The sequence below is a fragment of the Varanus komodoensis genome, unplaced genomic scaffold (genome assembly GCF_004798865.1).
Source record: "Varanus komodoensis strain SLA01 unplaced genomic scaffold, ASM479886v1 scaffold4, whole genome shotgun sequence".
Taxonomy (NCBI): Eukaryota; Metazoa; Chordata; class Lepidosauria; order Squamata; family Varanidae; genus Varanus; species Varanus komodoensis.
This window is the reverse complement of record NW_025335941.1, coordinates 37,415,891-37,430,290: the sequence shown is the minus strand read 5'-3', so window position 1 is coordinate 37,430,290 and position 14,400 is coordinate 37,415,891. Positions and strand designations below refer to the sequence as shown.

General features: G+C 39.8%; 1 protein-coding gene across 1 annotated transcript in view; it reads left to right on the top strand.

Annotated features, from left to right (window-relative positions):
• The window catches only part of F5 (coagulation factor V), a 42,997-nt gene extending 28,879 nt beyond the window's left edge, over positions 1-14,118 (top strand). Inside the window, exons 15-25 of the mRNA XM_044442113.1 lie at positions 417-653; positions 1,285-1,492; positions 1,968-2,147; positions 4,862-4,978; positions 5,770-5,841; positions 6,298-6,389; positions 7,013-7,168; positions 8,742-8,886; positions 10,975-11,123; positions 12,415-12,597; positions 13,502-14,118. Of these exons, the coding sequence (XP_044298048.1) occupies positions 417-653; positions 1,285-1,492; positions 1,968-2,147; positions 4,862-4,978; positions 5,770-5,841; positions 6,298-6,389; positions 7,013-7,168; positions 8,742-8,886; positions 10,975-11,123; positions 12,415-12,597; positions 13,502-13,648 (1,686 nt within the window). The 3' untranslated portion in view covers positions 13,649-14,118. The remainder of the gene's footprint in view (positions 1-416; positions 654-1,284; positions 1,493-1,967; positions 2,148-4,861; positions 4,979-5,769; positions 5,842-6,297; positions 6,390-7,012; positions 7,169-8,741; positions 8,887-10,974; positions 11,124-12,414; positions 12,598-13,501) is intronic.
• Positions 14,119-14,400: the final 282 nt, after the last annotated feature.

Here is a 14,400-nt window from a genome sequence, read left to right as displayed (position 1 = left end):
AGGGACTCACAGGAGTCTCCTCCAGCACCATAATTCAAAGGCCTCAATTCTTCGGCACTCTGCCTTCCTTATGGTCCAGCTTTCACAGCCATACATTGCAACTGGGAAAACCATAGCCTTGACTATAAGCACTTTTGTTGGCAGGGTGATGGCTCTGCTTTTTAGTATGCTGTCTAGATTTGCCATAGCTTTCCTCCCAAGGAGCAAGTGTCTTTTAATTTCTTTGAAACTCTGCCTGTACTTCTTGGTCCACATACTGCAGGAGCCTAGCCTGTAGGATTTTGAGCATAACTTTGCTAGCATGTGACTTAGGCTGCAACACAATCCAACAAAGCTAGCACACCACAAAGTTTGAAAGCAGCTTGGGGTGATGTTTACCTCCATCTCTGTTAATCACTGTGCATTTGACTTTCTAGGTTTATTTTAAAAATCTGGCCTCCAGACCATATTCTCTCCATGCCCATGGGCTTTACTATGAGAAATCTTCAGAGGGAAGAAGCTATGATGATATGTCTCCAGAATTGTTCAAAAAAGATGATGCCATCATGCCCAATGAAACCTATACATATGTTTGGTATGCCTCAAAACGATCAGGGCCTGTCCAAGATAAGAGAGCATGTAGATCTTGGGCCTATTACTCAGCTGTAAACGCGGTAAGATAAACCTGATACAGAATGAAGATGATAAAGTAATCCTGTGACGATTTCTCAGTGAAAGTCGAAGTACATTCTTTCAGCCTTACATGAAGAATGTGCTGGCTAATTTGTCTTCCAGTTTAATATGCATTTTAATATACAGCAGGATCCCCATAACCACTGGCTCAGTTACCATGTTTTCACTTAGGGTTGGTTGACCTCTGTTGGAAAGAGAAGTTGTAAGGTGACTTAAAGGTGTAAAGTGCTTCCTTTAAGTGAAAATTCTCAATAGATAAAGAAAAAAAATCATATGCTGAGGTTGCATGGTAAGAATGAATCCTCTATCTATGAAATTGTGAAAAAGGAATGTATATATACACTATATAGTGTTCACAATTATCCATGGTTTCAAGCATCCCCTGGGGGGCTTGGAAACTGTCCCAGTGGATAAAGGGATCCTGCAGTATCTTGGATTTGATATTCCCTGTGTATGAAATGGGGAGGGGGATTGTCATGAATTAGCATGTTAATGTATCTGTATCAAAATGATTCAGACTAATATTTCTGAATAATCACTTTTAAGATTAGAGATCTTTTTATATGAGGGGCTGTATTTAGGGGCTTCATTCTGCCATTAATTATTTTGCAGGAAAGAGACATTAACTCTGGCTTGATTGGGCCAATTTTGATCTGTCAAAAAGGGATGCTTGATGAGTATAACATGCTGAAAAACGTGAGAGCATTTGTCCTGCTTTTTATGACCTTTAATGAAGAAAAAAGCTGGTATTTTGATGAACACATCAAAAGGACCCATGCTAAGAAATCCTCCATAGTCCTACAGCAACATAAATTTCCTGGTATTGAAGTTTCCCTTCATCTAAAGGGTGTTAGTTGTGACAGATAACTATAACTTTAAAGACAAATTGATAGGGTGGGGCATTTGCTGAATGTTCAACATTTGCAGACACAAAGCAGTTCTAGAAATTTCAGTGAAGCTTTATGTGGTGATGACCACAAACTTGGACAGCTTTAATAGGGGAGTGGACAAATTCCCAAAGGAGAAGACAATCAGTGCTACTAGTCCTGATGGCCGTATGGTGCCTCTGATATTAGAAGCTGTATGCCAATGTACAACCATTGCTGGGAAATATGACAGGAGAGGCTGTTGCACTCATGTCCTGGTTGTGGGTTTCCCAAGGGCAGCCAGTTGGCCACTATGGAAGCAGATGGACCCTTGGCCTGATCCAACATGTCTTATTTTAAAAATTCTTTTACCTGCCAAAGGACATGCCTGCAGTCCCTTTAATCTATGTTCACATTTTTTTTTTTCAGCGATTAATGGGATCCAATACCAGTTGCAGGGTTTGCTCATGTATACGGATGAGGTGGTCCAGTGGCATTTGCTGAACATGGGTGGCCCCCAAGACATTCATGTCATTAATTTCCATGGTCAGACATTCACAGAACAGGGAATGGAAGATCATCAACTTGGTGTCTACCCTCTGCTTTCTGGTAAAGAGAATCAGATCCATGTATTGGTGTCAGAAAAGTAAATGCTCTCTGTAATGCTAAAATGACTTCAGTCAGCTAGATCTACCCCCACCCCATCCCATCCTCTAAGTTATGTATTCTTCAATTTGCATTCTACAATGTTTCTTCTTGCAAGAAACCCAAGGCAGCTTACACAGTCCTCATCTCCATTTTATCTTTACAACAACTCTGTGAGATAGGTGAGACTGCAAGTCACCAACTGGCCCAAAGTCACCCCCTGTGCTTCATGGCCAGGCAGGAGCTAGAGCCAAAAATTTCTGATTCCCAGTCCAACATGCCAACTACTAAACCACAGTGCTTCTGTATACTATATATAAATAGTGTATAGTGACTATATTTCTGACAAATGATCATTTGTATAATTCCAAGGCATGTTGGGCTTTTCATGAGAACATCTTGAAAAAAATAAAATGTATTCATTTATTTAATGACATTTCTCAGCCAACTGATATCTCTGGGTGGTTCAAATTTGTTCATAAAAACATTAAGCAAAAGGTAAAAGTGTCCCTCGTACATGCAGGCTAGTTTTGTCCAACTCTAGGGGCAGTTCTCATTTCTGTTACAAGCTGAAGAGGGCACGTTGTCCGAGGACACTTCTGTGGTCATGTGGCTGGCATGACTAGCATAAAAACATTAACCACAATAAAATAAAAATGGCACAACATTTCCAGTATACAAACTTAACAGCTAAATTTTGCAGCTAAAGCATTTTAAATATAAACCTAGACCTGGAAAACGCCTATGAGAAGGGTGCTATTTTAATCTGGCACCAAAATGATACTAGAGCCAGCACCAGGCAGGCCTCAGTGGATTACTCCATAATCAGAGCCTCTTCCCTGTTGCGATCCTAAATTCAAGTTGGGAGAAGCAGGTATTACGGTGCCAAGCCAAGTAAGGCTTGATGGGTTAAAACCAGGCATTATAGGATAAAAACTTCAATTGGGCAGGGAAGCATAGATGCAGCCAGTGCAAGAGGGCCAGAATTATCCAGACCTTCTGGTCCTACCTATTAGTCTGGCTGCCATATTTTGCAGCCTCTGAATAGTTTTCAGGGACAGCCCTCCATAGAGTACATTGCAGTGATCTAATTTGGAGGTTATCAGCAGATTACTGAAACCAGACTATTCATGTCCAGAGAGACATACAGCTGTGTCACCCGCTGAAGCTGGTAAAAGCTACTCTCTCCCACTGAGGCTGCCTGAACCTCAAGTGACAGAGGTTCCCTGGCCATGAACTGGCTCCATCAAGGAGACTTCTGTGGTAAATGATTGGGAAATTATTACAACAGAATGAATTCGGCTTGCACTCTGTTTCTAAGATGTATTAGCTAACTTCCTTCTTACTTATTGAACTCGTAGTTGCTCATCTAGCAAAGACATTTCAAAGAGGAGGCAAAGGAGCATGCAGAGGCCTCAGGATAGCTCTCAGCAGGTTTTTTCCACACTGATTGTGAAGTTAAGAGGGTTTATTCTCTGGCTCTTCCTTCTGAGGCTGGAGTACTGCAGGAAGGACTCCAAACAGTCTCTGGCCCTTCAGAGGCTGTCTAGGGACCATAGAATTGCTCTTGTTGAAAATAACAAATTGTTTCCCTTCTGTAACCCCTAAAATCATCCTTCTGAGGTGATCGCCTCGTTCTGCCTAATGTGTAGCTGTGCACAAGACTCCTTTCCTGAATATCCTCATGGCCCCACCTCTCATTAGGGTGCCCCAGTGACCTACTTTACAGAAGCCAGTTCTTTAATTTGGAGTGCTGGCAGAGAACAAGCCTCTGATGGAAGGTGTTCTCTATTAGATGGGTTGCTCAGTCCGAGTCTGGCTTAAAGTCAAAGAATCATCAACACTTAGCCTCTGGGCAGCAGGCTAAACAGCCACTTAGGACTCCCTGTTACATTTCTCATTAAGAGAGAAGACTGTATTATATTTCTAGTCAAATTATGGCAATTATTTCTAAATTAAGATCTACGTACATACATTACCACACGTACATTTTACACAAAATTGATGCCCTTTTTTCCTCTCTTCTTTGGTGATGCACTCCTTTCTTTGGCAATGTGTAAGTGGCCAAACTATCACTTAGTCTTCATATAAGTTCACCATGAAGCCATTTTTGCAAGGCTTGTGGTCTAACCCCTTATTTCTGATTCCCAACAGTAACTGAATTTGTTCATATTCTCCTTCCCCATGCATATCTCTCCCTTTGCACCTGTTGTTGGCTTCTATATTGCTTGATTCTAGATGCTAAGCACTTAGAAGGCAGGGACCTGTTCAATTAAAAAATGCTTTGCTAATCAGACTACAGAAAGTGCTTTGCCCACTGATGGTGCAATCATTGCAGTAGTAGATGATAATGAAAGATATAAATTCTTGGCATTGCTTAACTTTAGTAGACAAACCACCAGATGCTGGGAAGCAAGTGTTCACAGAGACATGCAATGTGTTTTCAAAGCAGGATTTCTTGCTGGCAATAATACTGCAACTTCTACACTGAAACATTCTTCTCATACTAAGTATCATTTTGCTCCATCTTACACCTGAATCTAATTCTAACAGGTAGAATAAGCCATGGCTTACCTTACTGCTCACTTACACTGTATGACCACATTCATCAATCTCATGCAGTTCAAAACATGTAAAAACAAAGCACCACCAAATGCATATGATTTCTTGTTTTCAAGGTTCATTCACTACTGTTGAAATGACACCATCAAAAGCTGGTGTGTGGCTTTTAGAAACTGAAGTCAGTGAATATGAAGAAGCAGGAATGCAGGCGTCCTTTACTGTTATAGATAAAGGTAATTCAGTGTAATTATACTGAACTTGAAAGGCATGCAAACTTCACTGCATGGTTGGAATACAGAGGTGCATGCTGTGGAAATTTCATGAGTTCACTGTGTTCCTCTGTAGAGGGGATGCATGGGCATTGTTACTGGGGCAGCCCCTGATTGGCATGCACTGGTAGAGCTTCCAAGGAAATTGGAGGGATATCTCCAATTTTTACAAATATCTGGATGTTCAGAGTTTGTCTTTTCTCTCTTCCTTTCATGGGTTGGGTATGCATAAGATGCAGCAGCTGTTCTGCTGCCATCTGTTTCCTCAGTGCGGTATATGTCGAGCAGGAATTGCGAGTTGAGTCACATTTAGAGGGTTGAGTCTCACTGGTGCTCTTACAAAATGGTTGCCTAGATGAGGAACTTGCTCTCTCATTAAACAGCTGCCTTGAGGGGCACGGCAGGTCATAAAACATACATTTCACAGAAGGTGAAGTGGTGGGGCTAAAAGAAAAGTAACTTGTCCAGGAGCCCAAAGAAAAGGCAAAAGTGGGGCTGAGGGATTTTTGAATACACAACCATTCTTTTGAACACAAGTAAATGTGCCATTTGAAGGCAACTCCTGGCTTTGCAGTTACCCAGCCTCCTAGTCATTTTTTAAAAATTAACACTATTAAATTTAAAAAATCAGGATGAGTAGGGAGCCAGGGAGCACCAAGCAAGATCACTGAGGACACACTGGTGCCCAGGAGTCCCATTGTGCCTGGGATTGCAATTCAGGAGCAGCTCATGAAACATTTGATCTCCCTTTACAGAGTGCAGGTTACCTTTGGGCCTGGCAAATGGCATTATACAAGACTCACAAATCAGTGCTTCAGATCACATAGGTAAGTTGAATTTCATAGTTAAAGAATGTATAGCATGATGTTGAATAGGTCTCATAACCTGGAAAGTAGCAGGTTAAATTCTATCCTCTACTGCTGGATCCACTGCACAGTGTGCGACCCACTCCTTGCAGAATGTACGAATAGTGACCTAATAGTTTTGCTTTCATCTTTGCATGGCGGCAGAAGCACCCTTTTATAGTACCAAAACTGAAAGAGCAAAAAAGTAACTTATATGAATGACTAGGCATGCAATATGAATGTAACATGCTTACTTTAACTTGTTGTGGATTGCACTCAAAAGTGTTTCTGCCTTTCATTCACCATGAGCATGTTTTGTCCATTGTTCCTACCATGAAAGACAAGTCTGCGTCAAGTTCTTATTTTCAAGTGTGCCAAAATTCCTCAACATTTTCAGTTTAATGATTTAAAATAAGTCTTATTTTTGCTCTTATCCAGGATACTGGGAGCCTAAATTGGCAAGATTAAATAATGCTGGAAAGTACAATGCTTGGAGTATTGAGAAGAAAAATAATCATCCATGGATCCAGGTACAATTAATTAAAAAGGAACAGAAAACTGAAATAGGTTTCTGTGGTGTTGATAACTGTGGGTTAAAAAGAGTAGTTTAATATGTTTAGCTATCACCTCTACCTTATATGCAGTACTTTGGACATATTTCTTCTTTGCCGTGCCTTCAGTGACAGCCTTATTATGGTGGTGCCTGGGACAGTTCCTCAACTCACTGAATATGCCCACTGCTCAAAAAGGTTGCCTATGTCTGATCTAAACCTCCAGGAAAAATCGGTATCATCTCAAAGCATTCCAAGGCAAAAGAAGAAAGCAAAAAGGACTCTGTCAAAGTTGCTATGAATCTGGTGTTACCTGTGTGCTTACTACTTTGTTGTGTTAACACTGGGTTAACATTCTATATTATTTCCCCTCCCCTTTGCCCTCTTGTTCTACCCAACACCCACTTGTTCTGTTTTTAAAACTGGGTCAAAAGGCTGGCACAATTGCAGCCACAACATACAGATAACGTATATCTTACGGGTTTTCACATCAGGATGTGCAAAGTCACAGCAAGGCTGTCTCCAAAATATGGTAGAGAATATCCTTTCAATAATGAATAAAGCGTGACCTTATATGAATTGAATATTTTGTGGTTGCATAGGTTGACCTGCAAAAGCAAGTTCTAATCACAGGTATTCAGACCCAGGGAGCCAAGCAACTAATGAGATTCCTGTATACAAAGGAATATTTTGTGAGCTACAGCAAAGATGGGACAAAATGGATCACTTTTAAAGGGAACTACACGGGGGCATACAAGGTATGTTTGTACATATGTATCATCATGTTTGAGTGAACACTTGTCTTTGTTTTCTTATTAAAAGAAAGTAGATGGGAAGATAGTTTTGTCTACGGGATATTTCAAAGGGAGTGACAGAGAGAGAAATCTTGCAAGCATAGGGTTTCACACAGTCCTTATAGCCAAATGTGGACTATACCATGCAACTATGGAATATGTGCATTAATTTTTGCAGTATTTACTATTCTGAAAATCTCATTTTAAATTGTTTTTATTTAGAAAGGGAATCTCTTGGTGTAGGTGATCTCAGGGGAAAAAAACAAGTGGGAAAACTGGAAGAAAACAGATAGGAAGCAGAGCTGGGGAAACTGGAACATAGCTAACTGATAGGTGAGAAAAAGAAATTTTCAGCATGGGCAGCTGAAATTTTTCAGAATGTCTGAAATGTCTCTTCCCCAAACCTTACTTTTTGAGCTATCTGTGCAATCATGCAAAAAACAGTCATCTAGCAGCTGTAAGAAGCAGCAATTATAGAGAAGATTGTCATGTTTCATTATGTGTGACTTTATGCGGTGCACACATGGATCCAACTAGAGTCTCTTAAACTGTGTGGACATTAACTTTGAAGGAAGGTAGTGTCCTAACACAGTTATTGACATTCCTGTCCAACTTCCCAGGAAAACGCTAGGATACCTCACTTCCTATATTAATAGGCATTCAAATCTTTCTAAGGGGTGACATAAACAGATAACGATGCCATTCATTTATTGCAATTCTGTACTGCTTGCCAACCAAAGCTCTCTGGGTTGTTTACAAAGATTAATCCATTAATTGATCTGTTTGGTCCCTAGATGAGGGCTTATCATTCTGTAAGCATACACTTTAAACATGCATGCTGTGAAGTAGCAGGGGAGATCTTCATGTGAAAGCAACTTTCCATATCTAGAGTACAAACATTTGTCCATACATCCCTGTTCATATTGCAATACTCATCAGGGCCCCATTGAATTGAATGGGTGCATCCTTTGCTGAAGGAAATGTATGCACTTGAAACATGGTGATGGGAGAGAACTTCACAAATTCCTGAACTGACTGAAAGACAAACAAGTGGGTCATAGATCAAATTAATCCAGAGCTTTCCCTAGAAGCAAAATGACAAAACCGGGACTGTCATACATTGGACATATCATGAGAAGCCATGACACGCTGGAGAAGGCAATAATGTTAGGGAAAGTCAAAGGGAGAAGACGAAAAGGAAGACCAAATGTGAGGTGGATTAAAGGAATCCACAGTCTTGAATTTGGAAGACCTAGACAGCTCCTTTCATGGACAGGACATTTTGGAGGGCTTTCATTCATAGGGTCACCATACGTCACAGACAACTTGATGGCACATAACAACAACCACCGCTTTGCTGGACATGCCCATCTAAGCGCTGCTGTCATTAGTTGCCTATGACTAAAATTGCCTAAGGCCAATTTTCAATATGAGCAATTACATAGTAAAAAGTGAGATACTTATTTGGAAGTTTATACTTATGATAAAATGAATGATCATTAGGTAATTGTTTAGTATTTGTAATCTTTTTCCTTAGCCTTTTGCAGGTAATTCAGATGCTCATGGAATAAAAGAAAATCAGATTGATCCTCCGATAGCTGCTAGATACATTAGGGTGTATCCTACCAAGTTTTTTAACAGGGCTACCCTTCGCATGGAACTCCTGGGTTGTGAAACAGAGGGTAAGATTTGAGAACACATGGCACTTGTTTCCTGTCAATCATACAGGCAGAAAATGCTCATTCTGAATGTCAAAATATTTTACATAAATGAATATTCAGTTTCGGTATACAGAAAGAATCAGGGCTAGACTACATATAGCTTAAATATGCAGTGTACAGTTTATCTTCTTTTTCTTGCAAGTAAATATGAAAGTCCAAAATCAGACCCAGACCATGACACACAGATTAGGAGGTTTAAAGTTTGCCCTTGCAGACAGTATTCCATAACAGTTAGTGCTGAACTGGGACTCAGGAGATCTGGGCTCTAGTCTCCACTTGGCCATGAAGTTCACTAGGTGACTTTGGTCCAGCAATGGATACTCAAGCTAACCTACCTCAAAGGGATGTTGTCATGAAGAGGAAGAGGATTATGTAAACTGGCTTTAATTCCATTCAGGAAAAAGGTGAGATACAAATATGGAAAACAAAACACTGGCCCACAGACTGGAACATTAAATAGACATTCCACTCCCCAATAAAGGAGATATAAATGAGTGCAGCAACCAAAGGATCATTGCACTAATTTTCCAAGCAAGCAAAGTGATGCTCAAAGTGTTGCAGCAAAGAATATTACCCTTTATGGAGCAAGAAATGCCTGACATTCAACCTGGATTCCGAAAAAGGAGAGGCACTAGAGATCTTATCGCAAATAGATGCATCAAAGAATTTCAGAAGCAGATTGGTCTGTGTTTTATCGACTACAGCAAAGCCTTGGACTGTGTGGATCATAAGAAGCTATGGGTGATCCTGCAAGCAATGGGTGTGCCTCGGCACTAGATTGTCCTGATGAGTAACCTGTATCATGGACAAGAAGCTCCTGTTGGGACAGAATATGAAGAAATGGGTTGGTTTCTCCTAGGCAAAGATGTCAGACAAGACTGCATTTTATCTCTCTATCTGTTCAATCTATATGCAGAGTATATAAAGTTGGATTAGGATTCAGGAAAGGAGTGAAAATTAGTGGAAAACACATGAGTAATTTAAAATATGCCAATGATACCATGCTACTTGCAGAAAGTGGCAATGAATTGAAACAACTCCTAATGAAAGTGAAACAAGAAAGTACAAAAGCAGGACAGCAGCTGAATATTAAGAAAACAAAAATCATTACAAAAGAATTATAAATTTTTACTGTTGAAAATTAAGTAATTGAAATGGTGAAAGATTTTGCATACCTCAGTTCAGTCATCAATTCAGATGAAGACTGTAGCCAAGAAATTCAAAGACTGAGATTTGGAAGGGAGCAATGAACGAACTAGAGAAGAACATCAAGTGTAAGGATGTTCTCACTGGAGATAAGGCCAAGATCATCCATACCTTTGTATTCCCAACCACAATCCATGAGTGTGAAAGCTTGACAGTGAAGAAAGCCCAACAGGAAGAAAAGTGATGTGTTTGAAACATGGTGCTGCAGCAGAGCTTTGAGAATACCGACTGGCAGAAAGATGAACCAGAGAGTCCTAGAACAAATCAAGCCAGAGTTTTGAAGGAAAAATGTCAAAACTGAGGCTGTCATTCTTTGGTTACATTATGAGAAGGCAAAACTCTCTAGAGAAGATGACCATGCTAGTGAAGTTGAAGGTAGAAGAAAAAAAAGGAAGACCCCAAATATGAGGAAGTTTGCAGGAACTGAGCAGGACTGTCATGGACAGGATATTTTGGAGGGTTTTCTTTCATAGGGTCACCTAAGTTGTAGACAGCGCATAATAACAGCAACAAAAAATTTAAAAAGTACCTAAAACAGGCACTTTAGTGAAGGAATCAATTGAGGTGTGTGAATTTTCTTTTAGACCCCTCATTAGGGCAGGAAGAGAAAGTTTAGAAAAGAAAGTGGTTGGAAGGGGGAAATCTGAATCACATTTAACCATTCATAACTATTCTGTTCTTAATTATGGTCCTACATGCTTTCTTATGAATAAAAAGGAGAGAGGGAAACACTAGGAAAAGAGATAAAAATTATTTAACCAGATCATCAATCAAATGTGACTTCCAGTCTGGTACCTGTTCTGCAAACCGTGTAACAAGGATGTGCTAATGTTTTCATCACAGCATGCTTTGTGCCACTGGGCATGGAAACGGGGGCTATCACAAATGAACAGATTACAGCGTCTTCCTTCAAGAGGACTTGGTGGAGTTCCTGGAAGCCGTCTCTTGCCCGTCTGAACCTTAGAGGGCAGACAAATGCCTGGCAAGCAAAGGTAAAAACAAAGCTGCAGATTTCAACTTTCTGCAGCTATTTATGTATATATTTAAAGTATTCTTGCTCCATTATACCATGTAATGTTTAAAATTAAACTGCTCAGGACAGTTTAGAATCGAATCCACACATTAAAAGAAGAGTAAAAAATAAATGAAATAATGTAAAAGACAGGCGGGAGAAGACAGTGTTGCCAGTTGTAAATATAATAGAAACAATTCTGTAGCTTATACTGAAGCCAGTAGATCTGCTCCACAGCAAATGAGAACAGCCGCTAAGGGCACAATCCTTTGCATGTTTAGGGAGAAAAAGATCCTATAATTCTACTATTCCCCATGCTACGTAGCTACGGAATGCATGAGTTCCCAGGGCATATTTCTATCTATATATGTACAGGACTGTGCCCTTAATGTTGGTTATGTACCATTTGACTTTTTTATTTCTATTAGTAATTGTGCCTGATTTTCTCTGTATTAGTGCCACTTCACAAACTACATGTCAGCAAACCAGATTTGCCACCAATTGTATGCACAGGAGTGAGCAGCAGCCAATCCTGGCTCTCTGATGAGTATTCCTGCAAGCTGTTTCAAACACTTGTTTTCTGTATTCACTCTTTTCATTTAAAGTATACACATAGACATTCTTAGGCATGCATGCTAAAATGCTATACATACAGCAGCGCCTATATACATTATATTTCATTTCTAAGTTAAGGTGTTTTAGATCAGGGACCTGTCCAGTTGCTAAGATCTGCATTGGAGGCCCTTCTTCAGGTGTTCCTGCCTTGAGAGGCTAATGAGAAAGGCCTTTTCAGTGGTGGCACCCAAGTTACGTAGCTCGCCTTAGTATGTGCACATCCAGATGTGGTTAACTACATGTCTTATTCTTCACTACTGACTCTACTGGCTAGGTCTGATGAGAGGTGCAATCCAATCACATCTGGAGGGCTGCACGTTCTTTACCTCTGGTTTCTGTTTGAGATTAGAATGTAAAATGTTTTCTGTCCTTTTTATTACTTGCATATAACAACTTGAACTTTGGAAAAGTTTGAATTATGTTTTTATTTTCTCCCATTGCTCAACCCAGCTTCATGTTTCCTCCGTTCCTCTCTCCCTCAGTGTGTGACAATTCTAAAATTAAAAGGTCAACTTGTGGCCATTCTAAAGTGCCCATACTTTGTTCTGTCTTCCTGTAGTCTTTTCTAGAAGTGGATGATATGCATGTTTTTGGATATTTACCAGATCATCAGTTTAGAAGTGGCATATTAAGTATTACACTTACTAATTCTGCAGTCAAACAACCAGCACCAGTGGCTACAGATTGATCTCCTTCAACCTAAGAAGATAACAGGCATTGCAACACAAGGAGCTAAATCGATGACTACTGAAATGTTTGTGAAAACGTTTTCCATCCTTTACAGTGATGATGGTTCAGAATGGAAGTCTTACATGGATGACTCAAAGTCCTCGGAAAAGGTACCAGTTCCCTGCTTCCCTCATTCATGGTTTTCGTTCAACTTCAGAAACACGATTCCTTCAAATGTTGACTATCCTCCTGTACCATTGAAGTCCCCCTGAACAAGTCTTGATCTGCCAGGTGGGAAACAGTGGCAGACACTATGTGGTCTAATTACTTTGCTTCATTAAGCATCTAGAATTCATACAGAAGTATGGGGATCATTGAATTTTAGCAATACTTACCAATGAATTTTAGAATACTTGAATTAAATCTATCAAAGTGTTTTGCATAAAATGTGAAGGAGAATTTCTCTAGTTTGCCAACAGTGCAGAAAGGGACAAAAGGTTGCTTGGCACTGTAGCTTCCCTGCTTTTATGCCGAAATCCCTGGCCACCATAAGAAGGCTCATCAGAATTTACTGTCTGGCTGAAACAAATTTCTCAAGCCCAGAGTGGGATATGAGTTTCTACAGGAATGTAACTGAGATACTCAGCCCAATTAACTGGGCCTTGGTGCAACCTTGAGGCTAGAGGTTCCACACTTTATCACTATGTGCAATTTCAACCTGGCCAAGTGAAGATTTATGAACAATTTTGGTTATCAGGTGCCCCCTTGTCAATCCAGAAGAAAGAGAAAAGTGTAGTGGCTGTGGCAGTGGGACATGCTGGCTTTGGGAATCAGGGCTAGGGAAAGATCTCTAAGAAACTTTGAGAGCCATCATCAGTTAAGAATACTGTGCTCAAAGGATGAATTAATGAGCTGATAGCATGACACAACTCCATTGGTTTATTTAAACATTGCAGAAATCAGAGTGGTCCAGTCTTTCTCCTAATGATGAACAGTTGGGAGTTCTTAGGCATTTGCATTTAAAATAGTCATTTGGGATTCCCACTAATTCATTCTTAATGTATTTATTTTCAGGTCTTTACAGCAAATATCAACAGTCATGGGCAGGTGAAAAACTACTTCAAACCACCCATAGTTTCTGGGTTCATTCGTGTCATTCCTAAAACATGGAATCAGAGTATTGCACTTCGTGTAGAACTCTTTGGCTGTGATGTTCATTAGGGACTGGAGAGAAAACTTGCTGAATCAAGAAGCCCCACACTTTTAAACTTGTTCTAACCAACTCAGTTTTACAAGAAAAACAAAACAAGTATCAGATAAAACTCTTGTTAGCTTGAGGATGTTGTACATATCTAAGGCACTTTCAGTTGTAGATTTGAAATAGCTTTGAAAATATCAATTAAGGGTATGATTCTGTAAATGTTTAAACAGGAAAAAGGCCTGAAACTCACAGTATTCCCCAGCTAGGTCTGATCCCTAAAAGACATTATTGTAATAGGATTACATAAAACAAACAAGCAACTATATTTGCCATTTTCACTATGAATTTATACTGTAACATTCCTTAATGTATATCTTAATGAATGTATATCTTGCCATCTTAATATGCAAATAAAAATTAGACTACCTGATGAAAGACTGAAATATCAGCAGCAATTCGGTTAGGGGAATGTACAACTTGATGGCAATGTTGTCTGGAGTGACTCACTGTGACCATAATTTCTTAAGAACTTGTGCTGCTGGGACAATTCTAAAGTCTGTAATTTGCCTGCCTGCCTACCCTAGTTGCTATCTCTTCCTTGGTCCAATCTTCAGTCAGTATCTTAATTACACTGTATCCTAAACATTGTTTTCGTACAGTTAGCAGAAATGGGCCAAGGTGTCCAGAATAGTGTGAAATATTTATAGCTCCATCCTTCTCCTGTAACATTTGAAATGAAGACTTTCTACAAAGTACCATAGCAAGTATTCCT